This window comes from Gymnoscopelus microlampas (genome assembly GCF_963454915.1).
Source record: "Gymnoscopelus microlampas genome assembly, chromosome: 11".
NCBI classification, from domain to species: domain Eukaryota; kingdom Metazoa; phylum Chordata; class Actinopteri; order Myctophiformes; family Myctophidae; genus Gymnoscopelus; species Gymnoscopelus microlampas.
In genome coordinates, this window is record NC_139948.1 from 46777874 (window position 1) to 46802075 (window position 24202).

The 24202-nt window shown below is 45.2% G+C and overlaps 1 protein-coding gene across 4 annotated transcripts in view; it reads left to right on the top strand.

The window, feature by feature from the left end:
• lmtk2 (lemur tyrosine kinase 2) overlaps positions 1-22949 on the top strand; it is an 88942-nt gene extending 65993 nt beyond the window's left edge. For 2 of the 4 annotated variants that reach the window (XM_084073057.1, XM_084073059.1), the window contains exons 8-17: positions 7657-7741; positions 9597-9718; positions 10491-10640; positions 11458-11695; positions 12250-14903; positions 16636-16948; positions 18104-18472; positions 18989-19121; positions 20670-20966; positions 22478-22949. In XM_084073057.1, the coding sequence (XP_083929183.1) occupies positions 7657-7741; positions 9597-9718; positions 10491-10640; positions 11458-11695; positions 12250-14903; positions 16636-16948; positions 18104-18472; positions 18989-19121; positions 20670-20966; positions 22478-22506 (4390 nt within the window). In that variant the 3' untranslated portion in view covers positions 22507-22949. The remainder of the gene's footprint in view (positions 1-7656; positions 7742-9596; positions 9719-10490; positions 10641-11457; positions 11696-12249; positions 14904-16635; positions 16949-18103; positions 18473-18988; positions 19122-20669; positions 20967-22477) is intronic. The other 2 variants (XM_084073058.1, XM_084073060.1) reach the window with 2 other exon arrangements.
• Positions 22950-24202: the final 1253 nt, after the last annotated feature.

The window sequence follows — 24202 nt, forward strand, 5'->3', positions numbered from 1 at the left end:
TGCGTGCGTGCGTGCGTGCGTGCGTGCGTGTGTGGCTTGCTGTTGCTCAGACACCTTCCTTCCTTCCATACATGCCGATCTACAAGCTAATAGACCCTTGTAGATTTTTTATTAACCTAAATGATACAGAATCTTACTTCCTGGGTTTTATTATTACAAATTGCCAGCTTTTAGTATTGGGGTGAACCCTGCCAACCTGTGGTGTCCACCTAGGATTGTAGAATTATACACCAAGGTTGATGTATTCATCAAGCTACTGACTACCTACTTTTCAAAGCTTTCAGCACTGTCTCTCTGAATGCAAACCCTGTGGCCTATAAGAGCACACACAACAGAAGTGCTTTAATTAATGATAGTTTCTACCATTCTACCATAGCTCTTTCCACCATGGACACGGATATCTTGGGAACGCCTGGAGGGAATCTCATTACATCTGACACAAATGTAATAGTTTTATCGTAGTTACCCTACTGTACCGTACCGTCTTCAACCTTGTTAGTAAAGTATTCAATCTAATCAATCACTCAGAACAAATGGATGTTTGATATTCTCCATTCTACCGGAGAATAAAAAACGGGCTGTCATCATTACTTTGGACTGATTGGTTGCAGCTGGGCTCAACCAATGTGTGCAGCCTGTTTGCTTGAGTTGTTCGCTAAACATTTAATCTGCAAGCTAGGAAGAATAAGAGATAATTTGTCAAAGAGCCAACATGAAAATACTGTCTTTGTAGGCACATTTGTTTTTTTTGTTTTTTCAAACTAAAACTGACAGCAAGATCCCTGATTGAGTGCAGTTGCATTCTCTTTTGGTTGTGATTCTGTTTCAGCACACAAACGTACACTAAGATTATATCATTTATTATCATTAATGTTTAGTGCATTGGTTCTCAAAGTGGGGTACGGGGACCCCCAGGGGTACTTGAGGCGGTTCCAGGGGGTCCCCAGCTAAATGATCGATAGGAACCAAATGGACCCTTATGGTTCTGTAACTCTGAGAGTGTACAAATGGAACCAAATGGACCCTAACGGGTCCATTTGGTTCCATTTTTACACTCTCAGAGTTAAATTAACATTGATTTTATAATATAAATTCGGGTCCCAGAGGTATAAATGCCATTAAATGGGGATCCGTAGCCCTAATGCATGTCAAACTGGGTGTCCTTGAAATTAAAATGTTTGCGAATCACTGCTAGAAAGCTGTATAAACCTTCTTTTATTGGGGTCCCTGGCATATCTTTTCAAATGGGGGTCCGCGGGCTAATAAGTGTCAATTTGGGGGTCCTTGACATGAAAAAGTTTGAGAACCACTGGTTTAGTGGGTGTCACACTTTTTAACCAGAACTTGTTGTGTTGTCAAATCTCATTTTAATTTCTCTAAGTTCCCTGTGGGGCTACACAAGCCTAGCCTGTCAAACCACTCAAACCATTTATAGACCTATTTTATACTTCCACAGCACTGCAGAAAATAGCCAATTTTACAAGGTTACGACGCATCGCTCCACAACATGTCGTGAGCTTGTAGATATTCTATGTTTCCTGCAATGAAATACTGGAAATAGGGGATACCAAGGTTATATAATGTAGTAAAGATACCTTGGCTTTTATTTAAAAAAAAAGGCCTCAGTCCTGTTACTGGCCACACTTTATTTTTGTGCCTCCCGTCCACTGTTGATTTAGTCGACTAAAACTATGATGAAAAATGTTTGTCGACTATCTTTTTACACTGACGAAAACTAAATCAAAATTTGCTGTCTCAAACATCAACACTGCTCCCGTCCGTCCGAAGCCCCCAGAACCAATGCTCACCAAAAAAGGAGCGCGAGGCACCAAGGGCTCGTGTTTTTCAATCTCCCTCTCACACCCCTCAGGCAGGGCAGGCAGACAGACAGACAGGGGAGCACGGGGAGGGAGGGTCTCTTTGCTGCTTGGCTTTCTGTAGTCAGTCAGTCAGTGGTGGAAAGAGTACTAAAAGTCTTTACTTTAGTAAAAGTACAAATACTGCAATAGAAGATCTACAAGCTCACAACTCGTCGCGATGCGACGCGTTGTGAGCTTGTAGATCGGCTACTTTCAAATAGCCTGGGTATAAAATAGGGCTAAAGTGGTTAATGTGTGTTTCATTATATCATAGTTTATATCTGAAAAGTAACTAATAACTAAAGTTTTCAAGTATATGTAGTGGAATAAAAGTACAATATTTGCCTCTAAGATGTATAGTGGAGTAGAAGTAAAAGTATTGGAAATCGGAAATCCTCAAATAAAGTACGAATACCTCAAAATGGTACTTAAGTAAATGTACTTAGTTACTTTTTTTCCACCACTGCAGTGGGAGGGGGGGTGTGGGGGGTGTGGGAGCCCCTGGGCATGGACGGACGGACGGGATGGATGGATTGGATGAAGGAAGGGATGGATGGCCTAGGACGCTCCCAGCTCATGAGGGTTGTGTTCTGCATGTCTCAGAATAAGCTCCACTAGGGCTCACATTACACTGACAGCTCCCATGCATTGCACTGCGGTGTCAGCTGTCACCTGCTGCTGGAGGGATATGATGATTCTGCTCTTTGGGTGTAAAAGGATCCCCCCCCCTCCCTCATATCGGTACTCCCTCAACCCAACGTCCCCCCCCCCCATTCAACCCACCCCCACCCCCTCTACCGCCCTAATCCCAGTTACAGCTGCAAAAAACGCGCTCTATGGACTCTCTCTCTCTCTCTCTCTCTGTCCCTCTCTCCCCGTGTGGGACTACTGTAAATGACCGTCATAAAACATATTTAAATCCCTTTTGAGGTTTCGGTGGTTGCCCGCCTGCACGGGCCACAGGGGGGGGGGGGGGGGTGGCTTTGTAGGTATGGTACAGCGGGTGTGAACGAACGAACGCCGTCCCGGCCCACCACCACCACCACCTCGTTGTGGGGGCATTGTGGGATGCCGCCCAAAGTCCCACCCTCTCTCTCTTTCTCTTTCGCTCTCTCTTTCTCTTTCGCCCTCTCTTTCTCTCTTTCTCTCTCTCTCTCTCTCTCGCTATGTCTCAGTGATGGTGGTCATCCCAAAGAGCACAAACCTGAGGGGGAGGACACACACACAAAAAAAGTATGAATGGTGAAGAAGAGGAAAGCTTAAGGAGCATGAATCCCATTAGGCCAGGGATCTAGGCCAGGGGAGAGAGAGATGAAGCAAGGACCCCCACTACATATTGTATAAAATTGTGTTTTAGATTCAACTTTTTTTTGTTTATTTGCTCTGCCCTTTTTTTCCCTCTACACCTATACCTCTTTGCCAAAAAATAGCCGATCTACAAGCACACAACGCCTCGCAGTCCCTGGAACAAAATATTTTGATGGGGGTCCGCGGCCAAATACATATAATAATAATTTTGGGGGTCCTTGACATGAAAAAGATTGAGCACCACTGATATAGAAACATGTTTTTCAGAAAACATGTTGGGATTTAGAAGACATTTGTAGAATCGGCTTCAGGTCTTAATGGGTTAAACATAATACATGTGAACATGTAGCAGACATCTATAAAAGAAGGGGAATGAGGAGCGCTAGGCGGGGGGGGGGGGGGGGGGGGTGAGGTAGTGTCTGAATACCTGTGAGTTTTAAGACGTTTGGAGAGAGGGTCTGCGGTCCTGACTGAGAATGAGAGGTCGGAGGTCATTCCACCAGCTTGGTGGGAGCCAGAAGAAGAGTTTAGGACGCTTTGAGCGATGGGCCAGGGTGTCACACTGTAGGGGCAGTGGTTCCCAAATTATTTTGGGGGGTGGGGGGGTCCCCAGATGATTAGCTTAATGTGCAACATTGTTTGCTCTCTCAACAGTAAACAAACCAACACATAGTATGTGTGTTTACAGAGTATCTGCACATTTATGAAGTGACAATTTAATTACCAAATTGGCCACCATTGTGAAATGTTACTTGACGATTACGTTTCATTCACATCATTGCGATTAATGATTTAATTGTGTTTTTGCCATTGAAAAGCCCTTTTTTTCTTGGTGATTATGTATTCGTCTGTCGGGTGAAAACCTCATTATGTCCAAAACAGTTTTTAGGATTCAAATTCAAAAATAGCAAAAGTAGCAGATCGACAAGTAGCCGATCAACTTGCAGATCTGCTGCTGATTATGGAGATATGAGGTTTCGTAATGATTGTGACGGCGCCTACTGGAGGTGGTAAAGGGTAGTGCACTTTGATAGCTCTCGCATGTCTAATTAGATTGACCTTGTAGGGCCAAAAAGATCCTTTGGAACCCATCATCATCATCATCATCATCACCACCGGCCGTGTACTGTAACTGCCTCAGTCGCTGCCAATGAGCTGATATGATATGAGGTTATGGTACAACATGGTCGTTTAAAATATCTCTCCATTTATCTTGCGTAGGTTTCAGTTAGGGGGAGAGGAGGGGGGGGCAGCCTGACACCACTAGTGTCAGCGATGTCCGTGGGGGGTGGGGGGGGGCGGGGGTGTTGGTGGCGGTCGGGGACACACACGCACTCTTGGAACGCGTGCATATGGAATGCCACTGGGGAAACCCGAGTATAACCCCCCCCCCCCACCCCCCCTCCAGCAGTGTCTCTGAATGAGCTACCATATGTCTCTGGTCGGCCAGTGCTGGGAAGTAATTATAGTATTATTACTCAAGTACTGTACTTAAAGCGGCACTATGAAACAATATTTTAATCCATTCAAAATCCATTGTGTGTTTTTGGTCTCCCCTACCTCTCTTCTATCCCAAAAAATACCCCAGTTTGAGCACTTTCACAGCATATCTGGGGTTTTATGTAAATTGGTCTCAAAACAGGCCAAACTTATTTGCCCCCGAAAGTGACGTCACTAGCGGTACAATCAAGCCCCCAGAACCCAGTGCTTGCATTGAAGCGAAATGGACATGCTGGCCATTCGTAGGTACTGCAGCTTAAAACGGATGGGGCCACTGCAAATGTACGAGCAAAAACGGTTTCGACCAATGGGCTTGACTCACGAGCTTGCGCACACGCTTGCGCACAGGGACGCGCACCTCTGTGACGTAAAACGCGTCACTTCTGTGACGCAGAACGTATCACAGTGGCCCCAAATAGGCTACGCCCATCACACTTTACAACCCGGAAGAAGGGGTGAATTCGCTTCATGCGCTGTGTGAGCAACTCAATGCAAGTGGACGGGAGGCGATATCCGGTGCCCTCTCTATTATTTTTAACTCTATGGGTACAATCCCTCCTGTTTTTCAATTCCAACATTAAAAAAAATAATTAAAAAAACATTTTTTTCTGGGCTTTTTTTTTTTTTTTTTTTTTTTACTTTTTCCACACAGAACCAGGAGATAACATGCATACAAACTGGCTCAATAGCGCCACGTGCCAAATCAGGACAATGTGGTATTGCAGGTGAAAGTGCTTTATAAGCCAGAGAGAAGTTAGTTGGAATGAGTATCTGAGGCTTGATTTAGGCTCAAACCTTTTGAAAAACGTTGAGGGACATAAACAATATGATATTAAATGTATATATATTTTTTTAATTCATGGTGTAGATCCTTTAAACAATTGTATTTTGTCTCCCTGCTCTTCTGTTGAGACATGAAGATGGTGTCAAGGGTCATGTCTCACCTAGACACAGGATCTGACACAAATTTTTACCTGATGGTCAAGAGTCAATGTATCCCCTGAGCAAGCAGGCAGGCTCTATTAGCTCAATGGTAAAAAAAATGTTGGGTTCTAATTCACTCCTAAGAGAGTCCAATTTTGAGGTACTTTTACTTTGCTTGAGTACCATATGTTCCGTTTTACTATATAAGTACTTGATGCTTATGCTATGTCTCAGAGGCAAATTGTACTTTCTTACTACGCTGCAATTATTTGAAAACTTTAGTTACAAGTCACTTTGTAGATTTCAATTATTATTACAAAGCATACATTAACCAATTAAACCTATAAGGCTGGGAAGGGAACGCATGTGTCATTTTAATGTTTCTTTGGCTATTCAAAAATAGCAGATATACAAGCTCATAGCGCGGCACCGAGTGCCGCGCTATGAGCTTGTAGATCTGCTATTTTCAGAAAAATCGTGAAAATGTGTGCACATCTTTTGTATACATTTTTAACTCAAATCTTTGCTTCTGGGGGGGCCCTGGAACAAAATTAAAAAAAAAATCAAAAAAATAGCAGATCTACAAGCTCATAGTGCGGCACTCGGTGCCGCGCTATGAGCTTGTATATCTGCTATTTTTATATAGCCAAAGAAATCTTAAAATGACACACATGCGTTCCCAGTCTTAAAGGCTTAAGGAAATTTGAAAATAGCTGGTCTACAAGCTCACGTTGTGTCGCGTTGTGAGCTTGTAGATAGGAAATTTGTATTTTTTTTTTTAAGATTTTGACAAATTTGGAAAATTCATGAAATGGACCATTCTGCATCAGTACTTTTACTTTTGAATACAGGACTTTTATGTAGTATTGCTACTTTTACTTCAGTAAGAAATCGTGGTAGTTCTTCCACCACTGCTGGTCGTTCAAGGGAGTCTCAGATTGTCCCTGCTGGGGCAGCGCCCTCTCCTGGCCAACAGCAGCAACTGCACACACCAGCAGTCAGTCAATTAGGCCTGTCACAATCTGGCTGAACTGAAGACCGACCCGCTGGGCCACAAGTCCCCTCACACAACCACTCCTGTAGGGCTGCAGTACCACATGAACTGCCACATGAGGGCAGCAGATTCAATAGGAGCTGGTCCATTGGTGGCCCTGTCTTTTGAACCCTCCTCATTCTAAAGTGTAAGAACTAGTGAAAATGGCACAAGAAAATCTACAAGCTAAGAAGCGTCGCGTTGTGAACTTGTAGATCTGCTATTTTCACTACTTTCCACACAGCTTAAAGTCAGCAGTTCACCCTGTCTAGTGTCTACTAGTCCTGTGTGGGGATCCATTTATATTCCGTTGGGTATTGTGTTCACTTCAACGTAATAAAGGCAATAATACTCTAATTTTCTTTTGTATTTGTAGAGGCATACAGATATTTTTCCTCAGTGTAAGATGTATTCACCTGCAACACCTCGGCATGAATATCGGAGCGACAAGTTCACAATGCATTTCATCAGCGTGTAGATGGGCTAATCTTTGCTGGAGAGATTTGGTGTAGAGGGAACCTAGAATAGAGCCCTGGAGGACACCATTTGGCTAAGTACAAAGGGTTTAAGTGTTCTCTGGTGAAAGCAGAATGAGTCTTACAATTTAGGCCAAGGGTCTTCAACGTTTTCAGGCCAAGGACCCCCTAGCTGAGAGACGGATGGAGCAGGGACCCCCTCTATATTGCATAAAATTGTGTTTCAGATTATACTTTTTTTGTTTACTTGGCTTGTAGATCTGGTATTTTTGGCTAAAGTTCTACTCAGAAAAGGGATGCTAGGGTTATAAGTGGTTATGGTAAAATAAAAAAATCATATCGCACAAAGATTTGGCAGACCCCCTGTAGTAACTCTGAGGACCCCCTAGGCGTCCCGGACCCCCTGTTGAAGACCCCTGATTTAGGCATTTAGCAGACGTAATTAACAGACTTAATGCAGTCCGATTTACAGCAGTAAGCAAGGAAAACACAAGGTAATACATCAAATGCATTAAAAACGCTAATAATGGCTGTTGTTTTCATCCCTGTCCCACAGTGACCTGGCCCTGAGGAACTGTTACCTGACAGCAGACCTGACTGTCAAAGTGGGAGACTATGGCATCGGACCCTACAGATACAAAGTAAGATATAGAGACTTTGTGCTATTTTTATATTTTGTTTAACTACTTAAAACAACACTTAAACCCTTATTCTGGGGAAAACTTCTGCAGAAAATAGCCGATCTAGATCGATGATGATGATTTCCAACAGGATGTCTGGAAAGCCTATACGTTCTTATACGCTTCAATCCGGGAAAGTGTCTGTGTCATCTTAGATGTTGCTATGTCTATAGCAACATGCAATTTATTTTAACCCATTAAGACCCGAGGCCGATTATACGAATGTCTTCTAAATCCCAACAGTATTCTGAAAAAAACATATGTTTCTATATCAGCGGTGCTCAAACCTTTCCATGTCAAGGACCCCCAAAATGATATGTATTTGGCCGATATGTATATCTCAAAATATGTTGTTCCAGGGACCCCCCAGAAGCAAATATTTGAGTTAAAAAATGTTCGCTTTAAAACAATATATATTCAAAGATTTTCACACATTTTCATAATGTTTCAAAAATAGCAGATTTACAAGCTCGTAGCACGGCAACGAGCTTGTATGTCTGCTATTTTTGAATAGCCAAAAGTGTAAAAAATAATGCTTTTTAGCTCAAATCAAAAAGTGACAGTCTCGGGGTCTAAATGAGTTAAAAGCTGACTTTGGGATAAAAGTGTTTCAAGTTTTTTTTTTGCAAGTCATTCCAGTCTCTGACTGCGGCAGATAGAAACGAGGGGGAGATGAGACCGTGGTGGATGTCATTTCAAACGACGCCTCTTCTCCCTTGAGACTTCACCCGCTATAGTCTTTGGAATCTGTACAGCATATTGTCCTGGAGTCGAGGGGAACGTAACGTAATACAACCTTTCAAATCAAATGACTTAGCAGAAAATAAGACAAATGGTATCCAGTGTGGGGCGGGGAGGGGCACATACAGGTGTTGGACCTTTGAACCCCCCGGCCCACATTTCACTGTAGAATTAAGACCTTACCAACGTGTAATTTGACACGTCATACTGTATACGCCCCAAGGCCAAGTGCACTGCTGTCTGTCTGTCTGCTGCATTCCTCATATTAGTGCTGAGCACGGATTGTGGCCGTGCCAATGTACTGCTCACGCGATATAAGGTCACCAAAGGCTGCTATTTGTGGCACACGTTAGAATATACTGTATGTGTGTGTGTATCTGACAAATGGTGTGTGTGTGTGTGTGTGTGTGTGTGTGTGTGTGTGTGTGTGTGTGTGTGTGTTTGTCTGTGACTTGAGTGTCTTGATATGCATTTTTTAATTTCTTCATGTTGTTCCAATGTTAAAGTGTCAGTCTAATGCCGTGGTTCCCAAACATTTTAGCTCAAGACCCAAAAGAGAAATTAAATGTTTGCCCCCGGGAACCCAAACTAGTTAAAATAGCAGATCTGCTATTTTCACTACTTCTTAATAAAGAAAAAATCTAATTTGGGGATTTATTTTTTCCATTATTTTTATTTTATTCATGACATTCTTTTTGGAAGATGTTTGCATTTGTTTTCAACTCATGAACATGTGTGTTTTTTTTGTTGTTGAAGAAAATGTTTTAAAATTATAATAATTAATGACAAAATCTAGATAACGAAAAAATAAATGGATATTCACAAAATTGCAGATCTACAAACTTGTATATCTGCTATTTTTGAATAGCCAAAGTATAAAATCTGGTTTAAGTGGTTAAAATGATTGTGACGCTATATTAACACATTTTGCTGTTGGGACCCCCCCCCCCCACCAAGGACCCCTGGGGGGTCCCCGTACCCCACTTTGCGAACCACTGCTGTAGTCCGCAAAAGCAGAGCAAACGCCATCCATCACCTGACTGTAATTATTGTCTCTCCTTTACCTGACTTTTAGGAGGATTACGTCATCACAGAGGACGACGTCTCCGCCCCCTTGCGCTGGTTGGCTCCCGAGCTGGTGGGGGAGCGGCACGGGGGCGTGGTCACCCTGGAGCAGACCAAGCCTGCCAACGTGTGGTGAGTAGAGAAGGGGATTCACCTTTACTTTAGAAGAGACGATATCAGTCACCAGAACCAAAGGATGTGTTTTTTTATTAACCCATTCAATCCGGGAATGCATCTGTGTCATTTTAATATTTCTTTGGCTATTCAAAAATAGCTATTTCTAGAATAGCCAAAGAAATCTAAACATGACACAGATGCGTTCCCGGATTGAATGGGTTAAAAACTGTCTGGGGTGAAACGCAAAAGCCAGAGTAGGCGTAATAATGACCCCAAACATATTTGAAAGTGAAATATCCCTTTAAAGTCTGCAAAGCTGCTAACATCTAACGCTAGAGGGGAGGTCAAGCTCATAATGCATCACATCGCGACGCATTATGAGCTTGAGCTTGTAGATCTTCTTTTTTCTGTATTTTTGAAAATCGATGAAATATAATAGTTCGATTAACTGTTGCACCTCTAGTTTGTACAAGAATTTTGGTGGTGAGAGAATTCTGCAGATTAGTTGTTCTCAAACCTTTTCATGTCACGGACCCCCAAATTAATTTGTATTTGGCCGCGGACCCCCATCTGAAAATATGGTGGATCCCCATACAGTATTTGTGTTGTTACAATCTTTCAAAAATACAGAAAAATAAATGAACGTTTGATGCTGACTCATTTTGCTGGGGACCCCCTGGAACCCACTGTAGTACCCCTGTGGGGGGGGGTCTCCGGACCACACTTTGTGAGAAGCACTGCAAGTAGATGGTGACTGTGATTTGTTGTGCCTGTGTTTGCTCCGCAGGGCTCTGGGCGTGACCCTGTGGGAACTGTTTGAGAACGCAGCCCAGCCGTACACCCACCTGTCTGACCGCGAGGTGCTCAACCATGTGATCAGAGAGCAGCAGATCAAGCCCTTCAAACCGCAGCTGGAGCTGCCCTACTCCGACCGATGGTGAGGAGAAAGAACTGCACTACCCAGAATGCACTGCAAATTAAACGTCCGATTGAATTGCATCCCCGAATTTAGAGTGACAAGCGGTTGGAATTTTTAGGCATTACATTTAGTTTGACTCGGTTCCACAGATAGATTTTGTGGAAAATAGACGATCTACAAGCTCACAACGCCTCGTGCGAGGCGTTGTGAGCTTGTAGATCGGCTATTTTCCCAATGTTTGCATCTTTCTAATCTCTCAAGAACAGATTCTGCACTGCGTTGGAATTTGTCCTGAAGGTTCGTCAGAACGTGTACACACTGTGTGGGAGTGGGCGTGCCTTCAGATCAGGAAGCAGGCCGCGCTTTACCCAATCAAATGTAGTGGGCGGGATTCACGTGTCCGTCGATCCTTCCCTACTGGAAACTAACAGAAACTAATTTAACAATAGCGTCCGCGGAGCAGACAAAACCACGGAAAGATATTCACATTTGAACTTACTCTTTCATCATAGAAACAAGTGGGCTTATAACCAAAACCATCCATGTTCTCTGGGAGAAGTGGTGTTAGTGTTCCGTGTAGAAATATTGTTAGTGGGAATGAAAACGTAGTCGCACCACCCGGAAGTGGAGCGGTGAATGACTTAAACCCCGGTTTCCTTGCGCACTTGTGCTATGTCCGCATTGTCCCAGAGTATAACTGAGGAGGAACGAACAGCAGAGGTCGCTGTTTTTCCTTTTCAGTTGTCTCTGGGTTCCGAGATTGGCATCTTTCTTACGTAATTGTTTTTAACGCAGGTACGTTGTTTTAAACGCACGTCCATTGTTTTAAACGCAGGTACGAGGTGCTGCAGTTCTGCTGGCTGTCCGCGGACAAGCGGGCCACGGCCGAGGAGGTCCACCGCCTGCTCACCTACCTGCGCATGCAGGGCCAGAAGGACATCGAGGAGGACTTCGAGCAGCGCTGGGACGCCCTCAAGCCCAACCCGGCCGCCCGCACGACCACCGTCAGCCACTCCTCCTACCCCATCCTGGAGCAGTTCGCCGAGGACGCCCTGAGGCAGGAGATCGACGAGGTTCGATTGAAATTTTTATCAGGCAAAAGAATGTAAAACAACACAGTTACATTTATAATACTTTTGTCTAAAAGGTCCGACCAAAAACGTCCTTGCGGACGCAACCAAACAGTTCAATAATCAACATAAAAATACAGAGAAAAAATATCACTATATACGAAAAAAAAGCATGAAAAATAAAAAAAATATGTATACAAAAAAAGGGGAGGGGGGTCGTCTGTCTACAGGGCAACTGGTACTAGCTCCTCTTTTGGCCTCCTGAAAGATGAGTTTTTAGGGCTGTTTTGAATGGGCCCAGCGCATTTTTTGAGGGATGGGGTTAGACTATTCCATACCTTGGTGGCTGTGCTGTAGAAGGAGAATTTGCCCATGTTTGTTTTATGGGTGGGTGGTACCAGATAGTTGTTTACGCTAGTTTTGTGACTGTGGGTGTCACTAACTTTTTCGAGGTATTTATACAGATACGCGGGTATAGGGGGCATTTCGGGCAAATCTGCATTTACAATTTTGAAGACAGTCCCATTTTTAGTTGTTTAACCCTGTCTTCCACCCAGGTGCTGACCGTCACCGAGACCAGCCGCGGCCTGAGCTTCGAGTACGTGTGGGAGGCGGCCAAGCATGACCACTACGATGGCAGCCACCACCACGGCGGAGGAGGAGGAGGCGGCGGCGGCGGGCGCCCGGGCATGGACACCACGTTGAACTACCACAGCATGTTCTTCCCGGCGTCCAGCGAGGACATCCAGGCCCATTTCCCGGACCCCGCTACCGGCGCGGCCAGGATAGAAACCGGCGGCGGCGGCGGCGGCGTGCCTTCGGGGATGATACCCGGGATCTTGCCCGTGTTCGACGCGCAAAAGCCCGGCGGCGGGAGCGAGTATTACATCCGGCTGGAGGAACAAGGGGAGAGCGTGGCCGGCGGCGGGGCGAACGGTAACAGAAGGCTGCCCGACGTGGACACGTTGTCGGGCAGGCAGGAGTTCGTCGTCCTCCAAGACGTCCGCCTGGACGAGTCGAGCACCGACGCGGACTTCTTCCACCAGAGCATCGACTCCAAGGATTCGTACCTGCCGGACAGCCACGTCTGGTCCTCCCTGGAGAACGACAGTCCCTACCACACCAACATCTTCACCGAGGGCGAGTCCAAGCCGGAGGAGGAGTCTCCCTCCTGGAGAAGAGGATTCATGGAGCTTCCGGAGCGCAACGGAAACCCCTTTCACAAAGGCACCTCCTCCTCCTCCTCCTTAGCCCCTTTGGCCCAGGAGGTCAACACGGATGACATTTTGGGGGATTCTTTTTTAGGGGTACGTCCGGGTGCGCCTCGTCTGCAGGATTATCCGGAGAAGGAGGCGGCGGAGAACGCAGACGCGACGGGGCTTCTGAGTAGCGATAAGTTAACGGGGAACTTTGTGTTCCTCACGGAGCAGAGCCTGATGAAAGAGCACTCTAGTTTATCAGGGAAAAGCCCGAGTCCACAACAGAATTTCCTTTCGCCGGGGATGGCTCACATGCCCGAGGAAAGCTTCAGAATGAGCTCTTGGGACAATCTGGAGTCCTTGAACAGCTTAGGCGCACCGGAATCCCATCTAAAACCCGTAGCAATTAGCACGTCCCCGACACAAGACTCGTTAGACTTGCCAAGTCCCAGTTCGGGGGATTTCTATCAGCCCCTCGTAGAAAACCAAACACTGGTGCCTTCCATCACGGTCGTCACAGAAGACGTCTCGAGCAACCAGCTGCCAGATAAGAATAGTTCTTACGCCGATGACTTTGCGCCGTTGCACTCCTCCGATACGGGGATCGACTCCGCGTTCGACTCGATCTCGGAGAGAACCGAGGTTCCCGTTGTCCTCCTGACCGACGGTCACCCGTCGTCCCCTGTGCTCTCTGAAAGTGCCATGACAGACTCTTTGTGCACGGATGCCAAAATCCCCAGCCTTGAAGACGACCTCGGAGCCTCGCGGGACGGCGTTCTTCCGCCCGTGGGAATCAAGGATGCGGGCGATTTAAAAGTCCCCGCGTCGCCTCCCGACAACGGCCACAGCGAAGGCCTGACGAGCGACGATCTGCTGAGCGACTTCATCGACGACGCGGAGGACGACGACGCGACGATGCGGCTCGAACCCGCTCTGTCCGATCACGAGGAGGAGGAGACCTTCGGGGAGGAGGAGGAGGACGACGACGATGACGGCGAACTTCCTCCCGTCGGGTCTTCCTCTCTGCTGGTCTCGGGGCCGTCCATGGACCAGATCAGCCAGGACAGCCTCCTGGAGGACAGCAACTCCACCACCATGCCCACCGCCGACGACTCGGCCGAGACGCCGGACTCCATGGACTCCCTGGACATCCACAGGCTGGGGGGGGTACAAGCGGGCGACGAGGTGACCACGACCCCCGTAGCTCCTCACAAACTCCAGCCTCCGGGCAAGACAGCGGACAGCGGCTACGAGACGGAGAACCTGGAGTCTCCCGAGTGGAACTCCCAACAACAACCCGCCGGCGTCGCTAGAGACCATTCCCCGGAAGAGAACGGCGTGAGCGTCGCGGAGGAGGAGGAAGCGGAGGAGCCGAAAGAACCCGGCGACGACGACGTCGCCGCGGCGGCGGCGCTGGTTCCGCCGGAAATCGTGATCTCCGAGGTAGAGAGCGGGCTCGTAATCTCTGAGGTGGAAAACGTAGCGGAGAATGTAATGGAGGCTGAATTAGAGAACGTACCGGAGGCTGAGGACGACGAGGAGAACGGTGAAGAAGACCAGCCAGTGGCTCCGGCGGCGGCGGGCGAGGAACCTTTCATGGGCGGAAACTACAGAGACTCTGCGTACTTCTCGGACAACGAGTCCGAACCCGAGAAGAAGCCCGACGAGACGAACGCAAACGCCTCGGGTTCCTTCGAGGGTTCGTGGTCGGGCAACTCGACCGACGAGGTCGTCGGCGGGTCCGGTGGCGGTCCAGCGGTTCAGGTAGCGTCGTCGTCGTCGTCGTCGTCGTCTTCCAGCACTCTGGACGTAGATCTAGATCCCTCGGGCGCCGCTGAGCGGGAACCTCGGATAGCGGCCGAACCTCTGGCTGACGTAGCGGAGACGGACGTTCCTCACAACGGGAGCGTTTTGCCACAGCTGGTTTCGACCGCCGACCACAACGGCGAGAAGGAGCAGCCGGACGCGTGTGACGAAGAAGCAGACAAACTGGACTTCTACCCAGACTTCAGGTAGGGATGTAACTACTGACTATTAACTGGTGTTTACTATTAACCACAATTTAAAACCTTACTGATAATTAACTGTAGAGGCTCAGTATAATCGGGGGGGGGGGGGGGACAAAAGAAAACTAATCTACTCTGGTCAACAAGAGATGTAGAACTGAAAATACTATTTTGTAATAGAGTTAAAGACTCTGTTAGTCCTGCAGCCTACACAATGTTTAAAGGTGTAGCTTTCATTCACCTCCAAAGAGATTTACTTTTAGTTTATTTTTGAGCCGTGTAGCCGCTCCTATAAGTGGGTTTGGAAAGTATTGGGACTAGGGTTGTCCGATATTGGCTTTTTTACCGCTAACCGATATACCGATATTGTCCAACTCTTAATTACCGATACCGATATCAACCGATACCGATATATGCGGGGATTATTGTGATTAGGGTAAGCTCAAATTTCATATCACACACACCATATACAGTAAGAACTCCTGTAACTTATTTATAAAGCGGAAAAAAAAACAAAAAAAAAACGATACCGATATTTTCCCCGATATCAATTTTTATGCTAATATCGGCCGATAATATCGGGAGGCCGATAATATCGGACATCCCTAATTGGGACCCATCCATGAAAACTTGTCTTTCGCTGTACTGTGATTGGCTGATTGGTATTCAGACAATACTGTGATTGGCTAGCGAGACGCATGACGAAATTAATAAACTATAAATATCACCACTCACTTAAAAATTACCTTTTTTTTTTGACGTGACCACTGTTGTTTTTAAATAGCACCGCTCACTTCACACTGGGTGTGATTTTTTTGTTTGTTTATTTTATGTATTATTTGGCTCCCACATTATTTGGCTAGCACTGTATTATTTGTGTTCTCAAAGGCAGCAAAAAAAATCCAACAAATAAATAAAATTTAAAACCTCTAATTTACAAATAGTCTATGTCGGGTGGAAACCTAATAATGCCCAAAATTGTTACTTTTCAGGATTCAAATTCAAAAATAGTAAAAGTAGCAGATCTACAAGCTCGAAACGCGCCGCTTCGAGCCGCGTTTCGAGCTTGCGGATCTGCAACTTTTGATGCTTTTTGTGTGACGCTGTAGCATGATCTAGCACAAAAAAAAAAACACAAAAAGTTAAAATATGGAGAGGTGAAGAGGTTTCTGCCCGGCGACAGCAACAAAATGCTCATGTGATGTTATACGAGCGTAATGCATTTACACGTAATAACCGTGAAACTGTGATAAATCCATAACGGTCCCATCCTCTAAACTAGGCATGTCACATTTATTACATAATAGTCTAATCGCAATTATTTGAGATAATCGCACTTATTTCTTGCATAATCGTCATAATCGTTTCCATGTTGAAAGATTTTCACACATTTTCAAATATTAAAAAAAGCAGTAATACCAGATCGTCACTTTGTCACATGTTGTAAGCTTGTAGATCAGCTATTTCTGCTTTTTTTTTTTACATGTTTAATTATAATAAATATGTCAATAATTTATTTGCATATTTCAGTTATTTGTCATATCTACCATGTGCAATTTTTGATTACAAAGCCTAAAAGGCTCAACACATTCACTGCCAGGTATTAATTAGTTAATTCATCCGGTAATTCATTTCCGGTTCTATCGTTCTCTCGCGGTCGAGGCATCGTTCATAGGTTGGCGAAGAAGAGCGCCCTCTAGTGTTAATCGATAAAAACATTGATTTTTTCGTGACACAGCCCTACCTCCAACTCCAGGTCCTACTCGGAGCAGTCAGAGCCTGGCGCACCATCGTCATCATCTTCAGAGGACATCGTGGTGGAAACGACCTCCTCACCTCCTCCAGCACCTCCTCCTCCACCTCCTCCTACTACCTCAGCAGCACAGCTAACGTCGCCGGCAGAGAGCGGCGTCGGCAACACGCTTCACGCCAAGCTAACCAGGACCTACGCTAACAGCAGCGACGGGCCCAAGATCAAGGAGCCCGACGTGGAAGGACGCTACCTGGGGAGGCGGGACGCAGCCTCCTCATCCTCCGGCCTGGACGCACAGGTATAGGCCTGTCCACGATCACTATATAATTGCCTAATTGCAATTATTTGAGTTACTGTAATCGCAATTATTTTTGCTGTTGAAAAATGTTCATACATTTTCAAGTATTTTCCAAAAATAGCAGAAATGGCAAAGCCACAAGCTTGTAGATCAGCTAGTTCTGTTATTTATTTTTACATTTTAGTATAAAAAGTATAACATTTTAGATCTGGAACACCTATACGTTGTTATACCTTTCAAGCCGGGAACACCTCTGTGTGTAGTTGTTGCTATTTACAGTATATAGCAACATTAAGTAGAAAAAAAGAAGAAAACGTTTTTCAGAAAACTTGAAGGAGTAGTTCACCCCAACTTACTTCCTTATTTTTTTTACTTACCGGTACTTATTCTCTATCCATTACACCCCATAAAGCATTGAATTCATGGAGGTTCTTTAGTTTTTGTCGCATTCCTAAGCCAATAATTTGATGACCGGCGGTCTCTCCGGTAGGAGGAAGAGTCTCCTTTGAGAATCCTACCGGATACATTAGCATCTTTCCGCCGGTAATCAAATTATTGGCTTAGGAATGAGACAAAAAAAAAAAAGATCTTCATCAATTCAATGCTTCATGGGGTGTGTAATGGATAGAAAACAAGTAATGTTTTGGCTGAACTACTCCTTTAAGACTCCGGTCTCAGGTCTTTGTATACTTAAGTTATGTGTCACTAGACCATACCCGGTCGACGCATCCGTGGGGGGATATGCGCACATGATCTGGCAACCCGGGAGGCGACATTGTTTGACACATAAACGCTAATAAGAAGCTGAGATTTGATGAAATTGAAAAACGGCCTTCACAGTTAAGTTCAGATGGTGATGGTCAATGGCTGTGTGCAAAATCAGAGCAATTGCTCCAGCCACTGAGGAGAACCGGGTAGTGACACCACTACAGACAAACCGACAGACAGACAGAGGTTACTAGAATTATAGTAGGATATCTGAGCACCATTTTTCATTATGAAGCCTTAAAAGTCAAACAGAAATGACATTTCTATTCATGTGTTCCAATGTTCCAGGACAGTTGATCCTGGATTGGATTATATTATGAGCGTTTTTTTAATCACGATAAACATTAATAACGATTATCGTCCCATCCCTTACGCGACACACTACAGCCCTACGGACAGGAGGACGGCATGGACGCGGACGAAGAGGACGAGAACAGCGACGACTCAGACGACGACATGCGTCACTACCGCGTCCACAGCTCCAGCTCGGAGAGCGAGGACGACGACACCGTCCACCCCGTGCCCCTCATCGTGTCCGACGACACGGCCGCCAGGAACCTGAAGAGCCTGCTGAAGACCCCCCCCACCAACGCCGGCCTGCTGGACGTCACCGAGGAGACCCCCGCTGCTCTGTCGTCGTCGTCGTCCCCTCCAGCGGCGGGATGCAACGACAGCAACGCTGCTGCTGCCGTGGACAACAACTCTAGGAGAGCTGTGTCCTTCTTTGATGATGTCACCGTCTACCTGTTTGACCAGGTACAAACAACTGTATTTTTTTTAAGCCATCGACTAAAACTATGATGTAAAATGTTCGTCGACTACCTTTTTTCACTGACGAAAACTAGATAAAAAAAAAAAAAAACTAAGCTGTGATGACTAAATATATTGACAATTTTTTCAACAAATTAAAACTAGACTAAAATGTTAGTGAGGGACGAATTTTATGTTTGGTTGTGCTCGGGTGTTGCGCTCTGAAAATAGCAGATCTACAAGCTCACAACGCGTCGCAGCGCGACTTGTTGTGAGCTTGTAGATCGGCTATTTTCAGCATGCAACCAAGTGTAAAATCAGCCATTACGACGCCATCAAGGCACCGCCAACATACATTTTAGTCGACTAAATCAACTGCAGATTTAGTCGACTATGATCTTCATTACATTTTCACATCACACGCCATTTGCACTCCTGTAACTTTCACCAGCAAAAAGGCAAAACAAAAAGGAAAGCCAGTAAAGCCGAGCTAACTTGGCGACATGTTGTGATGATTTTCAGGAGACCCCCACCAAGGAGCTGGGAGAAGAGCACAGCAGCGCCTCCAACAGCCAGGTGTCAGAGTTCAGCCCCGTGCCCACTGCCGGCTACCTGAGCAGGTTCCACAACTCTGAGAGCTCCACCGACGAAGAAGGTAGTTACCTCTACGCATAATGTATCTGCAGCCCCACCAGCCTAACGTGGCTGTACTAGAGACACATTAGACCATTATTTGACATTTTTGATGACATACTGTATGTATCAAAAACACCACTGTGTCCTGATTTTAAAACGTTTAATTCTTTTTTCAAAAATGAAAGAAAAAAATAATAAAGTTCAACCTATTTGTATTTTATATATATTTGTTTTGCTATATATTGAAGTTAATATATTATACTTAATTGAAATGTATTTGTATTTTTACTAGGGATGTCAACATTAGTGCATTAACTTGGTTTGATTAATTTGTGAAATGACTGCATTATAAAAAATGGTTTCATCTATTTTAACCGACTTCTCATATCAGGTACGGTTCTTCAAGCAGGTGAGTTTGTTTGTGACAGAGCCACTCCGTTTCTGATTCCATTCCCACAACAACGTATATTAAAAGAATGGGCATGTTTGGGGCACAATTATAAATACTGAGCTGCGATGAATCTGATTAAAAGCTGTAATCTTTTGACAGCCTTAATTTTCATTTAATTGTTTGCTTTTATAAGTCAAATGTTTTCAAATAGAACCTGTTAATCAAATCTAATCTCGGGGCGGCGCCGATAACCAAGTGGTACCACATAGGCTCTGATGAGAGTGACAGCGAGTCCCCGGTTCGATTCCCGGGCCGGGCGGACCTTTGCTGCATGTCATCACTCCCCGACTCTCTCTCTCCCTGCTCACTGTCTCTGTTTCTCAAATTCATTTTAAGATTTTGCACGTTTCTTTACAAAAACGGTCAAGATGTCAGTAATCGGTGGTCTAGGACTCTCCAAAACCAAGCAACCTATTTTAAAAGGAGGAGACGCCGATGTAATTTTCTCTATCCTGCAATTCCAGCCGGCAGATTAGTCACACTGGGTGGCAGAATCACACCGAAAGTTCAGGGAAATAACTTTGGGGAATATGAGAGCCGGCTGGACAGCTTATGAACAAACACTATTTCTGAGCGATTGAGACCTTTATATAATACTCTGCTCAGGAAAATAAAAGAAGACGTATCACACATTGTTTTCTGCTGTGTTGCTTTTCGATGTGTACACCATATCATTTTATAGAGGTGTCTAAAGAGCACAAAGTGTGTTTCTGAAAGGCCAAAGTATCGCGAGACTATCCCTCATTTCCTGTCTGGCAGCCCAAATCTCGCGATACCTCCGAGACAGAAACAATACCTGCCGCTGTTTAGATGCCTCAACAAAATGCTGTGCTCTGCACATCGAAAAGCAAGTGATTTGAAAAAAAAACAACCTGTGATATGTCTTCTTTCATATTCCTGAACCGATTTATATGACAAAAGGTCGTAATCGGTTTGCCACCCATGAGTGTCATGGCACAATCCCAGGCGTCCAGCACGACTTTTTCCTTTCAAAAGGTTCCTTGTCCAAAATCGGGATCGGACCAAAAACAATCCGTCTTGGGCGTTCAGGTCTTCTAGTCTGTAGTGTGTTTTTTTTCTCATCGGACATCATTGCTTTTGAAACCCCTCCCACAGGCGGCGGTTTCGAGTGGGACGACGACTTCTCCTCGCCCGACCCCTCCTTCCTGTCCAAGGCCGCCGACCTGCCGGCGGGGTCCAAGGGGGTCATGATGGGGTCATTGTCGTCGCCCGCCTCCTCGCGCTTCTTCTCCCCTCCCCCCTCCTCCTCCTCCGCTAGCGGCGGCGGCGGCCGCGTCCCGGAGCCCAGCTGGTCCAGCGCCTCCTCCAACTACTCCCGGTTCTCCATCTCTCCTGCCAACCTCGCCTCCTTCTCCATGACTCACCTCACTGACTCTGACATCGAACAAGGTGGTAAGTGGAGGAGACGCTTCGCACGCCGATTTAAGGTCACTTTATTATTTTTGGGTGTGAATTTATTTTGGGGAGGGGGGTTTGATTTCCATTCTTTGGGTCACGATTCGATTCAAAATCGATTCGCGATACAGTGTTGATTTCGTCGACTAAAACTATGACGAAAAATGTTGGTTCGACTACCTTTTTTTCACTGACTAAAACTAAATAAAAACTAAGCTTTGATGACTAAGACTAAATATATTGACAGTTTCAACATACAAACAAACATACAAACAAACACATATACAACAAATAAAAACTCAACTAAAATGTTAGGGAGGGACTAGTGGAGTAGAGATCCAGCAGAGCTAAAAAGTCAAGTGATTTTAAACGTCAGTCACTCTGTATACTTGCACCTAAATAACAAAAGGCTTAAAATGTCTGTGTTGCTCCAGCGTTGATCTCTTCTGCATCTGTTGTCCCTGCCCCCTGTGACGCACCGGACTGGCCGTTTAAGGCTGAGGCGCAACCGGTAGAATCCCTTTGTTCTCAAGTAATTTTATGTTTGGGTGCGCTCGGGTGTTGCACTCTGAAAATAGCAGATCTACAAGCTCGCAACGCGTCGCGCTGCGACGCGTTGTGAGCTTGCAGATCTGCTATTTTCAGCATGCTACCAAGTGTAAAATCAGCCATTACGACGCCATCAAGGCAGAGTCCTGCAACGGGCGGGGTACCCGCGGATACCCGACGGGTACCCGCGTTTGACGTGTGAAAACGGGTGAAAAATATACTTTTATAAGTCCACGGGGACGGGCGGTTCTGAACTAAACGCGCGTGGGTAACATTTTATTGTGAAAATCAGAGAGCACTGTTTCCGCCCAAACAACGTCACTTGTGTAGCTTAACACAGCACAACGGCATGGAGCCATAGCATGGAGCACGCCGGTCCGTTATCTTAACTCACAAAAACACATTGAACATCCTGTTAAACCTTCAAATTAAAACCATCTGACAATGTCAACGACGACACATGCTTACTGCGTATGTGCGCGCGCGGCTAAAGCTCGCTCCTCCGTCTTCACTTGATTTCTGAACGAACCTGACCACTGAATGTAGCACTATTGTTGAAGGTTGCCATCTTTTTCAACACGTTTCAACACACTTTTAAATCGAGTGACTGTCTGTAGGCTATTTACATTTTACTTATTTGACGGGCGGTTCTGGTTCGTATTTTGAAATAATCACGGGTAAACGGGCGGACAACGGATCTGATTATTGACGGGCGGGGCGGGCACGGGATCTCAAAATTGGACCCGTGCAGGACTCTGCATCAAGGCACCGCCAAAACACAATATAGTCTACTAAATCAACTGTAGATTTAGTCGGCTATAATCTTATGATAAACACTAAAACATTTCAGATGACTAAAATGTGACTAAAACTGAATAAAAATTTGCTGTCCAAATCAACACTGGATGTACGGCATTCGTTCTAACCGTCTTGTTTCTTTCTCCTGTGTCTACTTTCAGGAAGCAGCGAGGACGGAGAGAAGGACTAAGTCCCTTAATTCAATAAATAAACCAATAGAGGAAACTGTTTCTCTATTTAACGGACACACACCCCTCCTCCCCCCCCCCCCCCCCCCCGCGCTGCGCTGGCACTTTTTTTATCAGGACGTGGTGTGGTGGTGGGAGAGAGCTGTGAACAAAAAGGCAGAATATGACACGATGACGGTCATTATGGATGCTTCTTCCTCTCAGGCACAACTGCTGTTTTCTTTTCACTCGCGGAAGCAAGCGGCCGTGAGGTCGAAGATTCTCCCCTCCTCCTCCTCCTCCTCCTCCTCAAAAACTCCTCATTCTGGAGTGGTTTTCCAACCCAGTGCAATTCTACAGGAGGAACGACTTCAAAAACGGACCCTGGCTTCTTAACCCATTAAAACCTGAGGCCGCTTCTAAACATTTTTTAAATCCCAACAGTTTTTCGGAAAAAAATATTTAAAAAAAACATTTTCACGATTTTTCAAAAATAGCAGATCTACAAGCTCATAGCGCGGCACTCGGTGCCGCGCTATGAGCTTGTAGATCTGCTATTTTTGAACAGCCAAAGAAATCTAAAGTGACACAGATGCGTTCCAGGTCTGAATGGGTTAAGATTCGCTTTAACCACTAAAAAACCCTTCATACTTATATGCTATACAGTGGTGGGAAAAAGTACTCGATTGCTTTACTTAAGTAAAAAAGTATCAGTACTGCAATGTAGAAATGCTCCGTTAAGTAAAAAGTCCCGGAATTCAAAATGTACTTGAGTGAAAGTACAAAAGTATTGGCATCAAAATGTACTTCAAAGTACCAAACGTAAAAGTACTCGTTGTGCAGAATGTCCCATTTCAAGTTTTCAAATGTATACAGACCTTTTGAAAATAGCAGATCTACAAGCTCACAATACGTCGCATTGTGAGCTTGTAGATCGGCTATTTTCAAATGGCCGAAATGTATGCAGAGCTGAAGTGGTCAATGTATGTTTTGTAATACTAATCAAAATCTACAAAGTAACTAGTAACTAAAGTTTTCAAATAAATGTAGTGGAGTAAAAGTACAATAGTTGGATCCGAGATGTAGTGGAGTAGAAGTAGAAGTATTGGAAATTGGAAACTCACTCACGTAAAGTACAAATACCTCAAAATTGTACTTAAGCCCAGTACTTAAGTAAATGTACTTAGTTACTTGCCACTACTGTATACTATATAGTTGACCGCTAGTCTCGAGACAGGCTGACACACAATTTCCACCACACCATATTTCTTATTTTCAGCGCTGAAAATGAGAAAGAAAAACTACAGTGAATGACCCCCCTCTCTCCATTTCTGTTTCATCTTTGCAGTCGTTGCAAATGTCGTTCTACTGTAAATCAAATTAGTCAAAAAGAAGCATAATGTACGTGTAGTTTGCTGCTTGGCAGAAATGGAAATTAAAAGTATATATATTTTAGAGGTATTTTGAAATAATATTTTCGTGAACAGAAATGAAACAAACGATGACATCATCTTTCTGCGCCGCTTGCTTTTTAGCATTCGAAAAGATTGCTGGGATTGTCGTCTGGCCTGAGAGACTAGTCGACCGGGGTTCCCCCAGGGCTGTATACTAGATCCTCTAGTATTTCCCTCTACTCACAAAAAAAATGATCGCTTTTTTTTGGCGGAAACATTTCCTGCCAGATGTTCTTCAGACGCTAGGGGTTCACGTGGTTAAACG